At 37.1% G+C, this 23,298-nt stretch overlaps 1 protein-coding gene across 5 annotated transcripts in view; it reads left to right on the top strand.

The window, feature by feature from the left end:
- Positions 1–23,298, top strand: part of CABIN1 (calcineurin binding protein 1) — a 108,842-nt gene that overhangs the window by 19,785 nt on the left and 65,759 nt on the right. For 3 of the 5 annotated variants that reach the window (XM_035341130.1, XM_035341133.1, XM_035341129.1), the window contains exons 22-30: positions 3–164; positions 1,364–1,570; positions 1,936–2,081; positions 3,690–3,951; positions 5,472–5,732; positions 6,367–6,518; positions 7,035–7,213; positions 16,374–16,556; positions 18,955–19,292. In XM_035341130.1, coding sequence (XP_035197021.1) covers positions 3–164; positions 1,364–1,570; positions 1,936–2,081; positions 3,690–3,951; positions 5,472–5,732; positions 6,367–6,518; positions 7,035–7,213; positions 16,374–16,556; positions 18,955–19,292 — 1,890 coding nt within the window. The remainder of the gene's footprint in view (positions 1–2; positions 165–1,363; positions 1,571–1,935; positions 2,082–3,689; positions 3,952–5,471; positions 5,733–6,366; positions 6,519–7,034; positions 7,214–16,373; positions 16,557–18,954; positions 19,293–23,298) is intronic. The other 2 variants (XM_035341132.1, XM_035341131.1) reach the window with 1 other exon arrangement.

Here is a 23,298-nt window from a genome sequence, read left to right as displayed (position 1 = left end):
AGGTTCAGGTACTAGAAAAAGAACTTGCAGCATCCACTTCTGAAGATACTCATCCATACAAAGAAGAGCTGGAAACAGCCTTGGAACAATGTTTTTATTGTTTATATGGTTTTCCCAGCAAAAAAAGCAAAGCGAGGTACCTAGAAGAACATTCAGTACAACAGGTAAGATCTGTATTGTTTATTGGTAGTAAAGTATTCCAAGGTGATGAAAGACGTACCCTTGTTTGATTTTAACGGACCTTAAGATATTTATGAGGAAGATTGCTTTGTTTTGATTTCCCTGTAAATGCCATGTATTAAACATATTGTAAAAAAATAAACTGTAACAGGTTTCTGCTTTTTTATGAATGTAGAGAGTCAAATGTTTGAAATGAAGTGTTAGTATAGTCTTATGCGTAGTAGTTTGTCATTTTGAAAGTATCTACAAACTGATTTTTATTGAGCCATGACTTTCCTGTTTTTAACAGAGGAGGAGAATTTCAAGGGTGAGAACAGTAGAGAGGAAAATGTCAGCTTATAAGAAGAAAAGATTTAGCAGCCAGTGTTGCGGTTTTTGCAAATGAAAAGTGGCACTGTTAAAAATGATGCAAGTAAATTACACTATAGCTTATTTTATGAAATTGATGATGAATAGTAGCTGTTTATTAGAAATGTGTGAGATTGAGTTCAGTTGAGTTTAAGAGGAGAAAAAATATTGACTGCCATGGGAAAGAGGGCTGTACTATTAAGGGACAGAAAAATCTGGTCAGCAATCCTCCACCTGAAAGACGAGTTTTGCTTACAAACCTCAGATGAATTTGCATTAACCAAATACAAGTGAAATTAAATGATAAATGAAAAAAGTTTTATACAAGCAATAAGTTATCTTGCTACTTTGAAAAGACCTTTTAAGATACACAAATACTGTTACTTTGTTAGTTATTGAGTATTTGTGAATGTTCTCTCTCAAACTTACCTGTCAGAAAATTGAGATAATGAGAAGATGGGAATAATTAAGGAAAAGAAAGATAAGGAGAGTACCCTCTCCCAAAAACACCTGTTACATTTGTGCAATTCAAGAAAAGTAAAACACAAACAAAACAAACAAAAGCAAAGAACAGTTTTGTCTAAGGAAGTAGAATGACTTCTCAGTGTCATACACTAAGTTACAGCCCTATACGGCAGTCTTTTAATCACTGAGCAGCATGCTGCATTTGGGAGCACCGTATACTAGTGGTGCCTTTAATTGCTCTTTTTCTTGAGAGATTTAATCTGTTTCCTGCTAGAATAGTATAGAAAAGTCATAGAAAGTCACTTCTAGTAGGTACTTTAGTTTTGTAATTTGAGCTAATTTTTCCCCTTTCGTCTGCCTCCCTCTTCAGGTGGATCTAACGTGGGACGATGCTTTGTTTATGTTTGAATATTTTAAGCCTAAAACTCTTCCAGAATTTGATAGTTACAAAACCAGTACCGTTTCTGCTGACTTAGCCAACCTTTTAAAGAAGACTGCTACAATTGTTCCTCGAACAGACAAGCCTATGCTGAGCCTAGATACTGTTTCTGCCTATATTGAAGGAACATGCAGCAAGGTATAAGTAGTTGCTTTAAAAAAAAAAAAAAAAAAAAAAAAAAAGCTGTTGTTTTTTTTGACTTTCAGATAGTTAAGGGAACATTTTATTCAGTAATACTGGATTTCCTCACATAATTGCATTTAAATGAAATACAAATGATACCACCAAAGCTTGTGGTATTGAAATGGCAAGATGTAATTTAATTAATATAGAGTCATAGATGTTCATTGGTGTTTCTCAGCGCTCTGTAAAACTGTGAAATATTTTCATTCTCACTATCTTCATTTTCAATGCTTCATATTCTGTGATAAAAAGACTACTTTCACCACAAGGAAGAAGCAAGCGTTCATCTCATTTAATATGTACATCTTATTTGTTTCCAGGCACCATCTCTCCCAGATGGGGCAGACTATTCTCCACCGGTGGTGACTGAGTTGTATTACCTTCTGGCAGACTATCATTTCAAGAATAAAGAACAGTCTAAGGCCATCAAATTTTACATGCACGACATTTGTATTTGCCCAAACAGGTCGGTGATTGTTTGAAACTAAAATAAAAAAATGAAAGAGCAAGGTGAGGAGAAGGGGAAGTGAAGTTAAAATCAAGACTGACTAGGAGGGGCAGGGACTGAATCAGTAGTGCTCTTTTGCACCTTTTGTTCTTTGTTTTTGGTGTGTTCATACATGTCAAAGAATAAAAGACTTCACTGTTCGAAAGTGTAAGGGATACAAATAGCAGTCTCTACTGGATTAGCTGTTTAGGCTGACCTCTTCCTGAAATTATTTATTGTGCTTAAATAGTTGATGTTTAAACTAGTTCCTTGATAATTTATAGCATGCTGAAATACCACCAAGATTAAGCTCTTTCATCTTAAAAATGAAGTCTGTTTTGAATGACTTTTCTAAAATGAACTAAAACAATCTTTAAGCTTATTGATTAAATTTAGGGTTTGTATATTGGATGTTAGCAATCATTTCAATTCTCACTGTAGTTGATAGACCAATGTCAATGACAAAAGCCCTAGTTTAAATGTCTTGAGAAAGAAAGCTATTTCTAAATAAAGTCACATAACAGACAAAATGGAAGGTGAAGGCACAAAGCAATTTTACATGTGAAATCTACAGAGGAAATAGACATAGTATCATGTTATTGAATCTTCTAGCCTGGGAACTGATTAGCAGATTGCTAGAACTTTAATTTGAAGCCTGATAAATTACAAAAAAAGATAAAATGTCTTGAGTTTTACAGATATAAATGATAGCGCATTTTGACTTTATTATGTGAAGTTCTGTTGTTCTGAAGAGCATACTTTGTGTGGTAGCGTAGTATTTTTACCCTAGTCATCTTAGATATTATTTCTTCAAATGTCTGTATTATAGTTCCCTTAGGGAATCTTTCTATTTCACTTGACCCAGAAATGAGGTTTCAGTTGAAATTAGCAAGAAATTAGCAAGCGAAACTGTGAGGACATTATTATTCCTTCGGGGTTGCAATCGTGGTTAAAATAAAATCCAGAACCATTGACTTCAGATGTTAGTGTGAAATTAGGAAATAGGAAAGCCGCTCTTCAGATTGTATTGTCAATAATCTAACTGGATGTTGAACATTTCCTTCAGAAAGCAATCTTTTTTTGTTTATCGGAATTTTCTTACATGAATGCACTTTGGGTTTTTTGTGATTTTTATGTTGGAAAATAATAGTGACGATAAAGACCATTCACAGTTCAGCCCAATGATACAAAATGTCACAATAGCTGCTGGTCTACAGAAGTCAAGGGTGACGATGTTTGGACAGGATGTGGTGGCTATTGAGAAAAAAAATCAATGGGAATGCTGCCATTAGATACTGTACTTATGCATAGCAAATGAATGCAGGTATTTCCCATTTTTTCATGTGAGAGAATTATTAGGGGTGGTGTTTTATGAGGAAACCATTTTTAATTGAATCAATATGTGGTTGAGGCTTATACAGTGTCTTTTTGGCAATGAGAGAGGAGGAGATGCAGAAATCTGTTTTGAGAGAGCACATGATGAAAGGAAGAAACAGTAGTGAATATAACAAAGTGGATCTTATCTTTGCCGTTCAGTGTAATGTGTGTGGGGGAGATCGCTGATGTGTTATTTTCTTGCTTGCATAGGTTTGATTCATGGGCTGGCATGGCTCTGGCTCGAGCAAGTCGGATTCAAGACAAATTGAACTCTAATGAACTGAAAAGTGATGGCCCCATCTGGAAGCACTCCACTCCTGTCTTGAATTGCTTTAAGCGAGCCCTAGAGATTGACAGCTCTAATCTCTCCTTGTGGATAGAATATGGCACCATTTCCTATGCCCTGCATTCTTTTGCATCCCGACAACTTAAGCAGTGGAAAACAGAACTCCCCTCTGAAGTTGTGCAGCAGGTGGGAAATAACTTAGAGCAGTGTGAGCTTTTAAAATGTTTTAAATGGCCTTTCCTAACATAACTTCTTAAAATTAAATATTTAAATGCTGTACACCACCTATTAGACCGTGTAGCTACTTAGTAATATTGGAAATTCTAATTTTCATTCATCTAAGTGTCTGGCATCAAACACTGGTTAAAGGAGTTTGTTTTTCTGAGTAAAATTAATTTGAGCCTGATCTTTGAATAATCTTTGAAAGATTATACAAAATGATGATAACCTTTTGGAAAGAGGAATTTTTTTTACCTTACCTTTCTGTAAATGTCATACAGTGTTTCCAGGAAAAGGTGAAATGTATACATGTTTAAGTAGTGAAAAGATTAAGAATTACTCTAGTATGTGTGTTCATCAGTCATCTCTTGTTTCTAAAGCTATCTGTTTTCTATGTTTTTTGGCTACTTAAACAAAATATCAAAATAAGAAGCTTAATATGCTTTAGACGAAAGTTGTTATAAATTTGGTCTTTTATACATAATAGCTATAACTTTTTAAAAAAATATTATGAAATTTATTGCTGAGCCAAAATGAGCAATTCCTGATACTCTGTCTGACCTTAGAGTTGCTGGGAGAAATGTTTCATTTGTCTTTTTTGACCAGTGAACTCAAGTTCTGACAATATTTCCGAGTCAGAATAGTTATGTAGTGCAGAACTGGGAGCAGAATGAAAAAAAAGTGCTGCTAACGAGTGACTTGTAATTTATAAACCTTACAAGTGTTCAAACTGTAGACAATGGTAATGGGAGCATCCTTTGTTATAGGAGAATGTAGTTACAGCAGGGTGATGGGTCTTGCATCTGAGCTGCCTATGTAACTGTATTAACATTGCACTCCGGGTAGATGCTTACATGGCATTTGATTCCCTAAAAAAAAAAAAGGTGATGTAAGCGTATGTATTAAAGGGGAAAAAACTTTTTTTTTTTTTTTTTGTTAATAGTATGTGCAAAATGATAACTAAGACACTATTTTCTTTAAGGGTTATTTGCTAATAACATCCCAAGAGCTCAAAAACTAACTACTGAGAAAATGAAGTTACTACATTTTATGTCTTTGTTCTATCCAAAGTTTGGTCTTACTGTCTTGTTGCCTCTTGGCTATGAGGGACTTACTGAAGAATTCCAGGGATAATGCTGAAGTTATTTCACATTATCAGATAAAAAGTACAATACAGGCTTCATCTTAAGTTGTGGATTAAATCAGAATTGTTACTTAGGGCTTCTTGAATCTGCTTTTTTCAAGTGAATATATTAAAAAGGCATAATTTGTTAAAAGCTCTGCTATATTAAAGATAAATTTGAACAATGTAATCTTCCTCCTGGGAATATATCTTTTTGGGAATGTGTTCCTCATACACAGAAGACTGAAAACATTTTAAAGGATGTACCTCATTTCGGTGTTTTTATGTGCAGGAGTGTATTTTTAGCATTTTTTCTCTCAGCCACAGTGAACTCATGTATTCTCAACACTTCATTCCATCACAGATGGAAGAACGTCGAGACAGTATGCTGGAGACAGCCAAACTGTGCTTTACGTCAGCATCTCGCTGCGAGGGAGATGGCGATGAAGAAGAATGGCTTATTCACTATATGCTGGGAAAGATTGCGGAGAAACAGAAACAGCCTCCTGTTGTCTATCTGCTTCATTACAAACAGGCAGGTCATTACCTTCATGAGGAGGCTGCCCGATATCCAAAGAAGATTCACTACCATAATCCACCAGAACTTGCCATGGAAGCATTAGAGGTAAAAGAAGAAAGTGAAATACCTAGACTCGAAAGCATTGTTCTCTACAGATAGTGGAATACCAGTTACTATTAATTTATATCATGAAGCATGCAGAGCATACGTGGTGCTGTGCATTTGGCAACATTTACAAGACCAACTTGGAGAATTAAGTGAAGTCTGTTACTCAGGTTATTTCTGTTTTCAAAACAGCTTATGTATATATTGGACAGAATTTCCACTCCTGGATTTTCCTGCACACAGCTCCTTAGTCAGTTTTTACTGAAATCAAGTGTGGATAGGTTTCACAAGTTTAAGCTTATGTATGAGAATTGGATCAGTAGTTGTAACACCTTAGCTTTTACTGTGTTGTCTGGTTAAAAAAAAAAAAAAGATCTGGATCACACCCAGTGTTGACTAGTCCATGTCTGCTTTCACTGTTGTATTCCATAGGTTGCAGTTATAATTTTTTTACAGTTTTCAGATTCTGTCATTTGCAAACAACTTACAAAGGCAAGAAAAGTCCTGTTCAGGTACGTTTAGGTACCAGATGCATGTCTATACTAACTCACACAGTTTCTACAGAGAATGGTCTATTTGTAATTATTTGCAGAGCTATGTGTTCTCTGACTAAATGGACTTTGGTGTTTTTTAGGTGTACTTTCGACTTCATGCTTCTATTTTGAAACTTGTGGGGAAACCAGACTCTGGAGTAGATGCAGAGATACTAGTTAGTTTCATGAAAGAAGCTTCTGAGGGACCATTTGCCAGGGGTGAGGAGAAGAACACCCCAAAAGCTGCAGAAAAGTGAGTGCTGATTTCCAGGAATACCATCTGAAAGTGAACTTCCAAACTACTGAATAGTAACCTGTTAAAATGGGTTTGAATGAAATATAAACCAAACAAAGTGACTAAAATTAATTCTAGTGTTTGCAGTTTTCAGCTACTATTTACAGTTAAAGCTCAATAATTGGCACAATGGGAAGGGAAAAATGGAACAATTTTGTTCTTATGATCTATTTTGAAACCACTATTTTACTTATTAATAAAATTGTTTTTATCAACTATCAAAAACGCAAGAGCAAATGCTTTTATTTGCAAGGTTAATTGACTTTAGTCCTCATCATTTGTCTTCTTAATAACTGTAAGATGAAGAATGTTTTACTCCAGAACAGTGGTGGTGGGCATGTGCTCAAGGTCCATCATTTAGAATTTGTTAGTAAGATTTGATTACTGTACTGGAAATCATAAGAACATGTGATTTCTTTTCATTTTTTGTATATGTTAATAGCATATTAACATGACTTTCTTCTCCTCTCCCAGAGAAAAAGCTTGCATGATTGATGAAGACTCTCACTCTTCAGCTGGAACAGTGCCAGGCCCTGGGACTTCCCTCCCCTCCTCCTCTGGTCCAGGTCTGACATCCCCACCTTACACAGCCACTCCAGTTGACCACGATTACGTCAAATGTAAAAAACCCCGTCAGCAGGCAACGCCGGACGGTACAGTCCCTGTTCTCAATACTGGCAGCACAGGGAGGTGCTCTAATCATGGGGGGTTTGACCAGGAATGATCAAACTGCTCATTTCAAGGAGGGTGATGGGTCTGTGGTAACACGGGCAATATTGATGCTTTTTAAATTTCAGTGCTTTAAATAGAATCGATGTACAGTTGGTGCTTTAAATATAAAATTCAAAGTTGTCACCTGCCACCGTTGGCACCTGTCACTTAATCAAAATGGGGATAGTGAGGGGAAAAATATGCAGCTAACTATTTTCAGGGTGTTTTATTAATTTCTTCAAAGCTAAATGTCTGAGCTTATTGGGAAAGATGTGGATTCAGACTTCAGAACACTGGACACTGTTTCAGTGCCTGTGAGAACTGACCAGCTAAAAATTTGAACTGTGGCTGAAACAAAACAAATTGTTAAACAGGCAAAACAAAAGTGTTATTCTTTTTAGGAGGAGGCAGGTGGCAACTATTTTGAATATATTGTGTATCAGCACGAAGTGATTTGCATGACAGTCCAGTAGACTTCATCTTTTGATTTTTCTTTATCATTTACAGTGACTAGGAGCTCATCTTTATAGGCTCTAGAGTGATATAATAAATAATTGGCTTATAACAGCAGAAGGTAGGGTGGTATCACAGCATAACTGAAGAATTTGCAATGTGTAGAATGTAATAGAAATGAAATTACTGTTGAAGTAACTTGGCATTATTATTGGACTAGGAATTATTCTTATTCTACTCTTCTGGCCATTTGTTTATCCCTAGCTCTCAAAAAGGTGTAAAATAACGGCAATGTATAGCTTAGTGTCGGTAGAACGTGGCAGGGCCCCATAGAAGTGCCCTGCTTGATATGAATTTGTTTGTGGAGAGTGGGCTGCTTCCCGTTGTCAATTTCTGAAGAACAAGAATTTGTAAATATCTTTGACACGATTTGAAACAAATGTTCACCTGCCTGGAAACTCTGCAAGGTGAATTTCTTTCTTTTCCCACAGAATAATTCTTGGTGAAACTGACAGAAGTTCCTTAATTTATTCCACTAAATTGAATATACAAATGAGAATTTTATCCAAGCTTACATTTAAATGTGAAGTAATTTGTTTGACTGTGTTGATATCATACGTAACGTGTTAGTATACTGGTCAACTAGCATTTGATGTCTTTTTAAAACAGGAAAAACAGAAGGGTGCAAATATTTCCTAACAGTATTCCCTGTGAGCAGCAGTTCTGCCTAAGACTACATCTGCCTAGTTCCTGCAGACTGTTGAAACATTCCCAGAAGAAAGACAAGTTAATCTTCCAGTACACGTCATTAGTACGTTCGCTCAGAGTAAGATATTATGAGCTTTGGCAGGGCTGATTGCCCAAAGGGGGCAAGGCTGGCTGCTTAGCAAAGCCTGGAGGTGCAAGCTAAGGAATGGCTGCACATGTCAGGGCTGAAGCAGCACTTCCAGGGTCTGCCAGCTTAGCCTAGCTAGAACTTAGCTTTGCTGCTGTCACAGAAATTCAAAATGTTATCTTCTGAAAGAAGCAGAGTTAGGGTGATCTTTAGGAAGGCAGTATGGCTTTATGACAAGTAGAATTGGGAAGTACAGCATCAGTCATAATGCTTTGTAAGTTGCTGGCAAAACTAAACTCTGGATACGGCATGTTGAAGATCCCCAGGAAACTGAAATATTTGCCTTGGGGCTGTTGCAGATGGAAGGAGAGCTAACAGGCTGAGCAGTACTTGGAAGTCTTCTACTCTTATATTATTACATATGCTGTGCTCCTCTGCATGCATTTGCATTTTACTTGTATTAAAATACATACTTCTGAAGTAAAATGATCTTGACAGCTTACACATAATCACATCACTGAAGAAAACTGGTGCCAGCATTTCCATTGTACTGTTCCTAAAAATAGCAAGAAAATATCCATCATTTGACTACTTATAGAATTTTTTTTACCTGTTCTGACAGCAATTGAAACTGTCTTTATTATTGTTCACACATTGGATAATTTGGCCTAAACTCAGCCCAGATATTTGTTCTTTCTGAGGCTTCACAATAATCTTATTTACTTTTATTCCTTTACTGATATTGTTGAGCGTATCTGACAAACAGTGGGAGCATTATAAGGATTCTTACGTACAAAGTTCTCTTCACATGTAACAAGCATACATACTTCTTGGTTCAGCGATGACAGAGATCCTATGAAACCTCCCTTTACCATTTTTGGTTCTACACATGAGCCGTGAGGAAAGAGAAGGAATTGGGATGGTTAGTCTTGGGACGAGAAGACTAAATAGTAGTGTTAACTAAATAGTGTTCAAGGCTGTGCAAAAATGGGAAGGAAAAAAACAAAACACTACCAACAAAATGATGCCACACTGCTTTTTCTCCCTGTCCATGGGAAACAGAACAGGAAGTATTACATAAATAATTATATTTAGCAAATAAAATTGAAACATTATATGTTCCTGGGGATCATGTAACATTGCAACACTTCAACACTGGACGTCTTGAAAAAGTGGTGATAGAGCCAGCTGCCAGGAATGATGGTTCAATTTATCCTGAGGGAAAAAGGAATGGACTAGCTGAATTCTTGAGGTTCCTTCCAAGCCCTATTTTTCTATGAACTTTGTTGTTTGTGGGTTTGTTTTTTTCTTAAATGATAGATCCAACAACATACCTTCTAGTGCAGTGAGTTCTCATTACAAGCACAACAGAATTACTGTACAGCCAGACATCCTTTCTTGAAAATGTTGGGGCTCAGATTTCCAAGCATTTACCTGTAGATAGGTGAAGTTGTGAGGGCAGGCTTGTTTTAGATGCGTGCTATTTAATAAATGTGTCATTATATTTCTGAAGCTCTCCAGCACATTTTGATGGTGGAAAAAGATGATCAGGATGTGCAGAAATCGCTGTCAGAGTTGAGTGCATTGAAGTGCTTTACATCCGGTGAATGTTGGTGATAATGGCTTAAAGGTAGATTTAATGGAAATTGGAGAAAGGAACCAGTACAGCTTGTGAAGTACCTGAACTTTTTTCCTCATGGCAGCTGCTAGCACAGATCTTCAAGGAAACAATTATTGTTCAGTTGCAGCTTTTATTTGCTGGCTGACTAGCTGCTGTCATGTGTGTAAAGTAGGCAGCTGCCTTTCTCCTTTCTTGTCCTTTTCTTTCTTGCTCCATTCAGGAGCATCTTTTCCTTCCATCTGTTAATCCTGTCTTTTCTGTCGTTACCCCTGCCTGTTGCTATTTTATAACTCTCCAGAATGAGAACTTACATCTGATAGTAGAAGCCTGAGATTTAGACTTCTTCTGATTATCCAAGAGCAAACTAGGAAGCAAGAAGAATCAGCAAGAGCCTAGGCTCAGTGTGTTTACAGAGCTAAAAGGCCAGTGTTATATACCAAAACAGACATGCTCATTGTCCTCATTTATGTGGGCTGGCTGGATGTGTGCAGTCATTAAAGACCTGTCACAGTACAGACTTGAAACAGTTCAGCTAGATTTTGTGCTAAACATAAGTTAGTTAAGAAAGCAGTAAATAAATAAAAATGAAAGAGAACTCAGGTTCCAAAATGTGCACTAGAGATTGTGTGGTCTGTCCTGCTGTAATATGCCGTTGTGGTGTTGATATTCAGTTACAAATAACTGTGGTGGTATGCGGATGATGTATTCAGTACCCATTGCTACTGCAGTGTTAAAATGTCTTATTGTTTAAGTCTTCATCCATGCCATGTAGTATGTTATGTGTAGTTAGATGTAATCATCCTTTTTTGTGTTTGTCTTTGCCTGATTGCTTTTGCAACCAATATTGCCCGTGCTGCCTCTAACCTTTATACAAATCTCTGTTCCCCAGGCATTCTCTTCCTGCTTTTACCTGTCACGGCTTGCTTTTAATAATTGGCAAATCCTGCATGATAAACTCACTGGGAAAGGCTACTTGCTTCATGCTGTGGGAGAAGTCTCCCTTCATAGTTCGTTGGTCCTTTAATTCTGCGAATGTTATGAAGATGCACAGTTTTTTGTAAACGGGGCTTCTCAACATCCTGATGAGACACAGGTGATCTGAGAAACATTTTGCACCAGGTTGTCACTCATGTCAAAGTAAAATGAGCTTCAAAGATGGAGTGGTTATTTCTGTGCAAAAAAGAACGTACATAACATTACACTTTGGAAAATTAAAATCTAACCCTTAATTCAGTCTCTCCTAAATGAGATCTTCAGGTCTGCAGTACATACCCTATTCCAGCACATGGTACTGGATGTTCGTGGGGACTGCACACTGGATGGACTACATGAATAATGAATCAGATCCAGTTTATTGCAGTATGCTCCATTTTTACTTCTCTCCAATGTGACCTCTCTCTGATGAGTGCAAGTAGGGCACTGACATGCAGCGTGAGATTGTGTAAAGAGAATTTGACCGAAGGAACGGGACATAGGTGCTTTGCTCTGCACTTGAAGAGAAAACAGCAATATAGAACACAAGTTACTGCAACACATTCAGTGATCAGTGTAGATGGATGAAAAGAACATACTCTCATCTTTGACTCATTTTATAAGAGAACTCCCTTTATAACTTCAGAGGATTTGCTGTCCTCAAGAAATTAACCTGCCCTCATGCAAATCTTTGCAAGTCTTTTGTTTTTAGTAATGTGCAAATGCCTTTGCTACAGAGCTCAATGTTGTCTTCCATATGCGTGGAAACTGTGTCAAGAATGAAAATGGTATGATACATCACGTTTCTGACCACAGACTGATGAGAAAAATGTTCATGCATACAAGTGAAGAGAGCATGGGAGATATGGTGTCAGGATATCCATAGGCAGGCAGGATAAGGAAAGCGTGTAGAACCACAGCCTTTGAAGAACCCACCTTATTTTTTTCATGGGAAAATAGGTATATATGTAATACATATTCAGTTATCTATACGCTATGAATTCTGCTGCAGTATTTTTCTTTACTGTAAACTGACTTAGGTTTTATATATATATGTAGCTTTTAAAAAAAATCTCTGCCACTTGTTTCTGATTTTTGACTTGCAGCTGACATTTTGTATACCTTCTTTAATAAGTGAGCATACTTATTCCATCAGATATTTCAGACAATGTTAGTCAGAAAAAGTGTGTTAATACCTCCTTGGCTTTCTAAGCCTTAAACTTCCCCCATATACAGGTGCTTCAGAGGTCCTCTCCCTGCTGCTTTTAATTTCAGAGAAGTTTCAAGGGATGGAGGACAAGCAACACAAGTACAGGGCTGCATAGTAATTAATTGGCAAAGGTGGAACACCTTATTTATAGTTGCACAATAAAGCAGTACTTCAGCTCCTGAGCATAAATTATGTAAGTTTGTACCATGAGCAGATTTTATCTGCTTAGCATACTTTGAAGAGCCATGTCATTAGGACTGTATGTCTACCAGTTCAGGTCACGCACTTTAACACATACTGCCTCTTCTTCTCATTCTCTCAGCTGTGTGAGTGGACACAGTTTAGGTAACAAGGTGTGTGGTGTGTAATCCATTGGGCTAATGATACATGTGGGAGAATGCTGGCACAAGGCAATGGCTAGCAAAGTAATGAGCCTTTTTCCTACCGTATTTTTAATTTAAAACCAAACAAATGACAAAAACAACAACAACAAAAAACACCACTGCCAATAGGCCCCGACCCCTTGGGATTCCCTGAAGTTTAAGACAACTTTTTATTGTCGATTGGTAGGCATGCAGATGTTGTGGCTGAATGTTAATGCTGCAAAGTGATGTTTTTTCTGGTATGGAGAAATAGCACAGAATAGGGACTTTGAAGTCAACCTGGTAACCCTGTTTTATGCAGGATAAGATTAGCTTTAAAATGCTCTTAAGAGTAGAACTAAATCAAATGACAAAAATATTTCTTCAAATATCTTAGCTGTGTTTCAGTGGTTATAGCTAGTTGGTTAGCCAAGTGACTAAAAGGATTTCACTGATACCATGAAGTTCTTGACAGTGCAGGTGAGAAAATATTTTTTTTTCCAGTAACATCTTCCTAGTTAAAACATACAGTAATCTCTTGGAAAGTTACCAGAAGGTCCCTTCTCTTCCTTTTGACCTTTTCACATCTTCTGTCCAGTACTGCTCTCTTTTACCTGTTGACACATTGAGTGCTATAGTCTGACATAGCGATCACTGAAATGCCACAAGTTGAGCTCCTGAGAACAATGTATTCTTAGTCTTTAGAAATAAGCACACGATACTTAAGGTTACGTGCAATAGGTAACTCAGTTGGTCAGATTGTTTGAAATCTTTCTAAACTTAGGTGTGATCCAACAAAGTCATAAAACGAAATATATTAATACCAAAGAGAGAATCTGGTATCAGGGCATGTTTTAATGCAACTCAGTGTTTCATTAAGTTGTCCTAAATTATAGCAATAATTATTAAAAAGTAATAATGCTCTTCTTGAATGTGCATCTTTCAAATGGACAGATAGCAGCAGTTGGGAATTAGCAATTACTGGTTATGTCTCAAAGACAGATGGTTGGACTTGATAATCTCAAGGGTCTTTTTCAACATAAATGAGTCTGTGACTGCAGTGGCTTTTGGCTTGTAGGTTGAACAACACTAGTGAATATCTGTCAACTACAGTCAACTTGTACGAGATGAAGGAAAAGCTTTATAACACAATGGTTTTAAAACTATGTAGGCTAGTCAGACACACAGCATATATGAGATTTTTGAATTAGGTTAGAAGAGCACTTGTGTATGAAAAATACTTTTCTTTAAAAAAAAAAAGTAGATGCTACTTGGTACAATTGCTGTGAGTTCTGCATTATAAACTGTTATTGTCGGAGCTTTTTTTTCCTATTATAAGAAGGTGCATCTTGGGTAACCTGGCTCTTTGTCCACCTGTCCTTGAAAGCCTCTAGCAATTCTGTAGGTTCCCTATGCTATTTTTTAACTGTATGTAGCAGTTAAGTTTGAGATTAGGGAAAAATATAACTGTCTCGTTACCAATTGCCTTTTTCTCTGTACTCAGTGAATAGGAAGAGCAATTATTTTGATTTTGGCTAATTTTATGTATTTGAAAATTCTTCCCCAATTCTCTTTGCACAGAGAAAAATTTCCCTGTCATGCGTACGTTTGAAATATACCGTACTAAATCAAAATCAGTCCATCTTTGCATGCTGAAATGTTAGTGTTATCTCCTAGTGATCTGCTACTGCTCTTGAGCGTTGGTCTAGCAGTTCTTGGTTTACATTCTGAGGCTTCATTTGTCACAATCCACGTGTTAGAACTGACCTCCGTGCTTATGGCAACATTTGGAAATCTGCAATTATTTTTTCCTTCCTTAATGAGTAATTAAGTCATTAAGTCTCTTTGCCATAGATGCAGAAATTTCCTTTAAAAAAAAAAAAATCAAGAAATCAACATTATCTACTGTAAATGTTTGTCTGATACCAGCTGGGAGTTCAATAGTGCCACAGAATGTTATTAAAGCTTTATAAATGAGTCATTGAAGGCTTGACTGACCTCTCCTCAGAATCAGTCTTTTCCTATTCTTCCTAATTATATCTTTCTCTATAAAACTTGTCATCATCAACCAACCATAAAGCTTCCAATTAAGAAGCAAATACACTTCCCCCTTTCTTTTTCGAGGTAGCTTTATTAATATCCCTTAATTGAAAGGGAAGGATTTCTTTGCGTTTTAGTAAAAAGCCTGAGGACTGCATCAAATAGGGTTTAAATCTGTTGGAATCCTAATAAGCAGAACCTGATCTACAAGCTAAAGGTCTGCAGAGGGATTTACATTGATAAAGTAAATTCGTAGGAGGCCCTTAGCTCTCTCCTGAACATGTGCAAGTTGGATGGAACAGAAGAAATTGAATTAAATAATCAGCTCATCTCAAGGGCCTTTTTTTTCTTTCTTGATCATATCAAGAAACTTAATGAATAAGAATGCAGTGGAACTACCTAGATAATGTATGTAACCTGCCTCTTGGTTAGGCTAGCCCTTTATCCTAGGCAAGAAATTTAATCTCGTGGGCTACAGATTTTAAGAGAATTGCCTGTATCAGAATTTTGTGTTGGACACAATAGTACGGAAAGATGCCAGTTTCCCATCTCAGAAGAAACATGTATGCATCTTTCTGTCCTTCTGCCAGAGATACTAAGCTGCTTTTTTTCATTCATGGAGGATTGTCTGATAACCCCTGATGTACAAGAACTTGGATTATATCAGGCTGGTTTCAGACATGGGTGGAAGGTTTTCTCTTGCCTGCTCGTTCTGAGGTGTGAATTTTATCCCCCACAGTTGCGATATTGTATAACTCGTCTTGTGCTGTAACAGCTATAAGCAGGTGAACAACTTAATTCTGACCCTAATGTAGTCAGTAGTCCCCATACACTACTCCACTCAGGTGTAATCTGTCAAGGCAAAGTCGCTTCTGTTCTTGAAGTCTAAGAAGTTTGTCTGCTGCCTTGAAGTCTAAGCGTTTTCCTGTGTGAGACCTAGCTCTTTGATGGGTTGTTTATGTGCCATATCAAATCACCTTTCAGAGCGTTTGGTGAACAGCATCTAACACCTGCAGGATAGATGGCACCACTGATCATTCCTGTAAGTCTTTGCCCGCTCTAATGGCGTACTGAATTTTTTGTCCTTCACAAGTAATTTTTATCGTTATTGTTGTTCATAGTTTTCTTTTATCAACTGGGTTTTGGTTGTGTCAGACTAAATCCTAGTGGGTGCTTCTCAAGGCACATAGCGAAGTAAAACTGCAAAATCTTGTGCGACCATACAACAATTGAAATCTTTTGTTCAAACTAACTGCTTGTCACAATTAAGCATAATTTCTTTTGAACCAAATTCCAGGGTTATATTCTAGGAAGAAATTTGATGGGGCAGGGAGCTCTCTATTACATTAGTGTTAAATAATACCTAGTGAAAGAACGCTGGGGTTTTCATTTCTTTGCACAAAGAGGTGAGATGAAAATGATAAGTTGAAGTAGACAAGTTAAAAAGAAAATAAATACCTTTTAGACAACAGAATTGATGGTTGTTAAGGATTCTGTATTGCATTTGAAAGAGGTTTGCAGAGTGGCTGCAGTTTTATGTTACTGTTACTAATGTGCAAGTAGCAGCTTGATGGGTATGAAATACTGTATTCCTTTATCTGTTTTGCAGAGAGGAGTCAGGATAGCACTGCAGCAGTGCTGTCTGATTCCAGCTCCACACAGGATATGTTTAACGAGCCTGCCAGTTCTCAAGACAGCCTGAGGAAGACTTACACAGAGAAGAGGATTTCTACGGCCTGTGCTGATGCACTGATGCCCAGCAAAGAGACCCTGGGATCTACAGAGGAAAAGAGTATGCTCATTTTAATAGATAATGTCAGCTGGTACATTCTCATTAAAATGTTTCTTCTGGCATGCAGAGGCACAGAAATATGCTGCACTGTGGCTGAGAATGCGGCATTATTGCTGCATGTATGTGTGTAGTTTAAAATTAGAACCGTGCTTTGCTCACGTGGCCATCATCCCAATTCATAATGCCTGTTAAACTTCATAAATCAGAGAATCATGATAAACTGTGATCTGTGGTGGCCATGTGTCTGGCTTGTCTTCTTTTAGGTTGTTACTTAGAGATATGAAACATTGAAGAAAGGCCGGGTAGTTATGAGCTGTTATTTTAAGATAACCTCGATCACAGTATTTTCTCTTTTCCCCAGATGTAGATGCCCTTTTTGTTCTGGCCCAGTAACAGCTTGATATTCAGTACTTAAAAGAGCACAAGTAGTGGAATTAGATGTTTTATTCCATTGGATGCTTTATTTTGGTGGAGAGTGGAATTGCTTTCTACCACTCTTTTCCATATATAATAGAACTAAGTCTTTTGTATTCCACTGGAAAAACTGTTTCAGATTTTTTTTTTAGACTTTATCCAGAAGCTGGAATTTCCTTCTCTGTTGTTTTGCACAGTTGGATATGGTAGTAGAGAGGCTGGACTTCACTAGGGAAAGAGAAATGAAACGGATGTATTAATTTTGCCCACCTTTCTGGGTTGTAGGTCCTTTGTGTGTGAAGTCTTTGCCAGTTCAGACCATGCTGTACTCTGGTCCAGTTTCATAGAAACACAAAGCGTGGGATGTGGATATCCCTAATTCGATTCACTGATCTCACTAGGAGCAAGTGCCCTCAAGCCATCTTTATGTTCACAAACTTTGATATCTTGCTTTCTTTTTTTTAATAATATTTTACTTCAGTCTTGCTTGAGCTAGGGAAGTCTGCGGTGACGCTTGCATCAATGTGAAGTAGATGTCAGTTCCTGATTTTGTAAAATAGTACTTATGCAATCACTAAATCCAGTAACCTTTTGGGTGTTGGACTAAAACCATGACTCTTCTTCGGGCTTGCCGTTAGTTGTGTTATTGTCATCAGCTGTCTGTCAGGAAAACTGTATTGAATCAATTCTTGCATTACTGACATTTATTAGAACAAATGTTGTAACTGTAAAGCAGCTTCCCGACTTACTCCCAAGTCCTATTCAGTGTCAAGGTTTATTAATGCTTACTAAACTTAACGATTCCTCTGTGGTTTTTATTCATAATGTGTGTTTTACTTGTACTAGATGGAAAACAGTTGCACATGCTTTCATTCCCTCTGCTGTATGAGCTAAGATTTTTCCAGTCATTTGAATCGTCATCAGTTTAATTAAATAAAATGCAAAACCAAAGCAAGCTCTTTTTAAGTGAAAGGTCCATAGACTTGCCACATAAAAGGTACTTGAAAAAAACACTTTTAAGAAATGCTTGAAAAATTGTACCATAAAACCATCTTTATAGGAAAATCATGATGGATACGTATGTTATCCAAATAAATTTTGAAAAAATTCTGTTCTGGAAAACAGAGGTGACTTGAAGTTCAGCTCTACTGGAGAAAAAGTTGAGGAGCAGCTTCATACTTGAGTACGAAGTATACTTTAGTATATCTCTAGGCTGGAGATGAGATCTAATGCAAGAGGTTCTTTATCTTAGGAAAGACAAAGACAGTAAAATTCCATGACTGAAAATCAAAGCTGAAAAAATTGGAACTGCATGTAGCATACGTGTTTTCAGCAATACTGGCTAGCTAACAGGAAATGTGCAAGCTCCTGCTGTCACAGATCTTTTCTGAAGTAAGATTTGATATCCTTCATGAAAAGGTGGACCAACTGAACTATGAGTTACCAAGTTAACTGCCAAAATATTTGGATAGAACTGGAGGTCCTGCGTTATCCAAAAGGCCAGGTTAGCTGCTGCTAATCATTCTTTTTGAGCCTACATTGTATTTTGGAATTCTGTTCTTCTAGATTGTTAAGAATAATACGTTTCACTTGGCAGGGTGGCTTTAATTTTCTGTTCCTTTCTTTGCAATAGAATTTCATTGAATTTAGTCTTATTGCCTTCCTTTGCCACCACCCCTCCTTCCCCAGTTACCTTCCAACACGGTGTACATTGCACTGTGTAAGGCGTGCTGAATTCTTACTACAGCGCAGGTAAAAGGCCCAAATAAAAGACCATTGAGAGATCAGTGTGTAGCTGTTAACGAGCTGAAGATGACTTAACAAACATCAAGAACAGACATCATCTTTTTTCACTTGCTAATTCTGTCTATGCTGTAATGAAGAGAAGGATTGTCATTTGTTGTAGTTCGTTTTTGTCATTTTGCATATGTCGTTTGCCATTTTATCATTTTCATCATCATTTTTTCTTCTTTTAATATTCCAGTGGCAGGAAAGTCAGAAGAGCTGCTGGAAAGCTCTGAATCTTACCATCCTGCTGAGCCTACTGGCCAGAAAATTCTGTTGGATCCTCAGCCTGCTTCTGGCAATCCCACCAAAGCTGCCGTCCTCCTACCCTCACAGTGGGATTGCAAGAAGAAAGCTGAACCTTGTGGAGATGCATCTGAATTTCCTCAGGGTCTTCCAGCAGACCTTGAGGAGCAGCGGAAGTTCCTGACAGAGCAGTGCATCACCTCCTTCTGTTTGTGCCTCAGCCGCTTTCCTCAGCACTACAAGAGCCTCTACAGATTGGCTTACCTGTACACATACAGCAAAACGCACAAGGTGAGCAATAGAATAGCTGACTGATAGAACAGCTGACTGGCTGTGCTTATTGTAAAATTTGTAAATACTGTAAATAATCGGTGTTGCTGTTTGTATTGATTCAGAAGTCAATATTAAAATGTAGCAGGTAAGTTTAGTCCAGTTTGGACTGAAACTATACTTTGGGATGTCCTTGATTCTTAGATTGTCTCATTTGTGTGTGTGAGGCCATATGAGTACAAAATGCCTTTTCCATTGATGAACTAAGTTACTTTTTGTCGTTCACTGGAAAATTACCTCTTAGATATGTCACGTAAATGGAGATGTTCTTTTAAAGTTGAAGATACTTGCTTCTTTTACTGAGTAACTGGACTGGAAAGTGACTTGGAAGCAGAAATTCATCAGTATCAGTGTAAACATGTCACAAGACAAAGATAAACTTTCTGGGTATCTTAGGGCTTTGTAGAATGAAAGTTTTCCCAGTGTCAGAGCATGGAGATCACTAGCAGTTTGGGTCCATGTTTTGAACAGCACATGAACAGTTTTTTTCTCCAGCTCCTTTACTTCGTATTTACATCCCGTTTAGTTCAACAAAAGTACTTGCTGTTTAGAAATCACTGAATGAAATTCAGCTGGAGATCCTAATGATCATTAGATGGTGATTTTGGATTAAACAGGCATAACAATGTCGTGATCACTGCAGTATTACCAGTTTCAGTTTGAAGTGAGGGTAAAATAACTTCCTTTCAATATTATCCTTGCATGTGCTTCATAATAAAATTAATTTCGAAAGCCTTGAGCTACAAGTCACCATTATTTGGATTTACAATTTTATTATCTTCTGCATGTTTCTGTTATTACATACGTCTGTTATTATAATCCTTTGTCTTTCTGAAGCATGCTAGTAAAACATGCATGACAAGTAAGCAGAAATTATGCGAGCTGTTTCACTAATTGTCATAATGAAGGTTTGAACTCACAAATCTTGTATCTGGAAAAGTTGTGCGTATGCTGCAGTGCATTGCTTCCCAAATTCTTTCCCCCCACTGAAGCTTTTGTGATTTGCATTTCCAATGTGTTCTCTAATAGGGGCAGGAAGGTAATGGAAAGAACTAATACCTCTTTCTTCCTAGCAGAACGCCCATTTACAGTACTGCTGCAAATTGAGCAGTAGCATGTATTAGCAGTCTATTGAAAGGTGATGAATATTTCATTTGGCTGTAGAGTGATTATCTAGAAAAATATGACCGTTTTTTAAAGATAATATGTTTTGAAAACATTCTTATGCTGTTTGTATGTGACAGTTGTTAATTTTTTTATGGAGCTAATCATTAAGGGGAGCTGCAGATTCATGCAATCTGTCATTACTGTTGCTGACAAATGATTTTATATCAACATTCAACAGAAAAAGGCTGCCTGTTTTCAATTCAATGGTTCTAGTAGCATGTCCTTGCCTGAGGAACTACTTGCCAAAATATCTTTTTTTTTTTTTTTCCCAGTGATGATGCCTCCTCTTTTGTTCTTTGTATCTCTCTCTCTATAAAATAACAGCTCAGTGATTTTTGATGTTTTTCTGTATGAAATGCACATTGTTGTCTAAATTTATCTTGTCTTGGAACTCAGAAAAATTGCATCTTTCCTGTTTGAGCCTAGTAGGTATCAGATTGGTTTCAGCTAGTATTGTTGGGTTTTACTATCCATATTTATTATTTTTCCAACAAACAACTACTCAATACTAGAAAAAAATCTTCATGCTAGTATATTTAATCTACATACTTTCATGAGATTGTATTTTTTTCTTAGACAACTCATGTGAGTTCTTCTGTAGAACAACGTCAACTATCTATGTTTTAATGGTACACTACTGCGTTTCTGGTGGAAGTTTTATTGCTGAACAAATGTAAAACACAAAATGCATCTTCGCATTTCCAGCAGCAATTGGAGTAAGAAGTATGCTTAGAGATCCTGGTGACGAGCCTGATTTTAAAAAATAGGTAAATTAGATCAGGTTGAGTTGTTGTGGGTGCAGACTAGGTTACTGGTAAATTTTAGAAACCTGAAGTTAATTTTAAATACATAACCATCTTGGAAAATTCAGCATTTGTGTGCCAGTGCCAGAAATACGTATGAAAATTTAGACTGATGGCCAAAATTCATGTTTGGCCAGGAAAGGAGCGGATTGGCAGGTCTCCACAGTGCACAGAAAAACAAATTTTCCATATGCAATCTGTTTTCTCCCATTTTACAGTATTACCAGCTTTGCTGTTGCGAGATTAGTAAAAATAGTTTAGTGCTTTTTTTTAACACCCTTTTCAAAATCTTTCAACATTTTTTTGGCTACATAGTCTATTTTTTTTTCCCCTGCAAAATCCTGTTTACCCTTTGGAGGCTATTTATTTTATTGTGTTATCACAGCAAATTTTTACTTAGCTGTTTTTTATTGGAACAAATAGACAGGAAAGTAAGGGTGAATTTTCAGGAGTTACTTCATTGCCAGTTTGGGCAATAGTTTTAGTTTCCCATTCGCATTGTGTCTCTCTTGAAGTAAAGTTTTCATCCTTTGTGATGTTAGGATTTTACCTCCAACGTGGCTGTTGGCACAGTTTGGAAGGGCAGGAAGACAGAACTTGGCAAGATATTGTTCATCGCTATAACTAAAACACTTTGCGGATAGTGAGTAGTTGCCTTATGGTGTCAGGGTTCAGTATGTAGAAGTGGTATTCTGCAACCAGTAGATTGTCAGGAAATAAAAATACTTGCATGCTTTTTTATCCTGCAATAAAAAATCCTCAGTCTGCTCATAGATATTGTTTGTATAACTCTAGATCTGTTATATGTTCTATTATGTCTGTTATTAACAGATCTTGTAATGTTTTTTTAACAAACATTTGCTACCATCGTGGTAAACACTGTATATAAAATACTGTTAGTGATTTAAGGCTGGGATACTTGATAAACTGTTGCAGTTCAACAGTCTGATCCTCTGTGTATTCACTGAGTGAAAGTCAACTTTTTTTTGTGAAAGATACTTTTTAAAAACCATTAGCAAAACTCCAGTGTCATAGTATGCATTTACAACTGCCTTAGATTATTTCTAGTGAAATGTCCTCCGCTACATTTTCAGGATGAGGTTATGAATTCTTGTTCAGGAAGACTATGAATTCACTGTCATATTGTTCTATCCTATAGATTTTATAATATTACTCATCCATCAGCTGGGTAGAGACACAGTAATTTATGTACTCTAAGGCTAGTAATACTGAGTCCACACTGAGATCCAATAACCATGATCCATTTCACAACAGAGACAGCGTGGTCTACCTGAATGTACTGATGAGCTGTATTTTACATCTTTTCTGGGAAGGTAACAGTGGATGTGCTAAGAATTGGAATTGTTTGAGTGTCTTTCTAATTTAGATGTCAATTAAAGAAATTAATGTCAAATATTGTCATATGTTACCAACAGGGTAGTCAGAACAGGCATAATACATGCATGTAAAAATTACAAGATTATATGTAGGTTGAACATACAGACAGGCATAATCTCCAGGTTTAATATATCTAAGCCTTTCAAGTAGCAACAGTTTGGTAATGGCTTGTTTAAAATGCTATCCTGCAAGGTCAGGTCTTTCTATTTTTCTTCTATTTTGTGCAGTAACACTATGCTGTGTGTTTGTGTGTGGTGGTGGTGGTTTTTTTAATAGAGGGAAGGATTAAAGTGTGGTAGTATGTTCTGTACGCCTCTCAGCAGTACTTCATGGAGTTTCCAAGTTAGGTATTAGTGGCTTTTGACACCCTTGAGCTAAAGGGTATCTATCCCTGAAGCAACTCAGATTTCCAGTTGGTTGACCATAAAAATTTTTTCTTTCCCACTTGAACGATGCGGTAAACTTTTCTGCAAGTTATTGTACCCTGTCAGTCATCTTGGCTTTGAATCTTGGGGTGATGTAGATGTGGGAGGCAACAGCTGAACTGGAAAGAGTGCTTTGTAATTGCCCTGAGTCAGAAAGCTAAATCCAGTATTTCA

Source organism: Oxyura jamaicensis, chromosome 15, assembly GCF_011077185.1.
Source record: "Oxyura jamaicensis isolate SHBP4307 breed ruddy duck chromosome 15, BPBGC_Ojam_1.0, whole genome shotgun sequence".
NCBI lineage: Eukaryota > Metazoa > Chordata > Aves > Anseriformes > Anatidae > Oxyura > Oxyura jamaicensis.
This window is presented reverse-complemented; position numbering and strand designations above follow the sequence as displayed.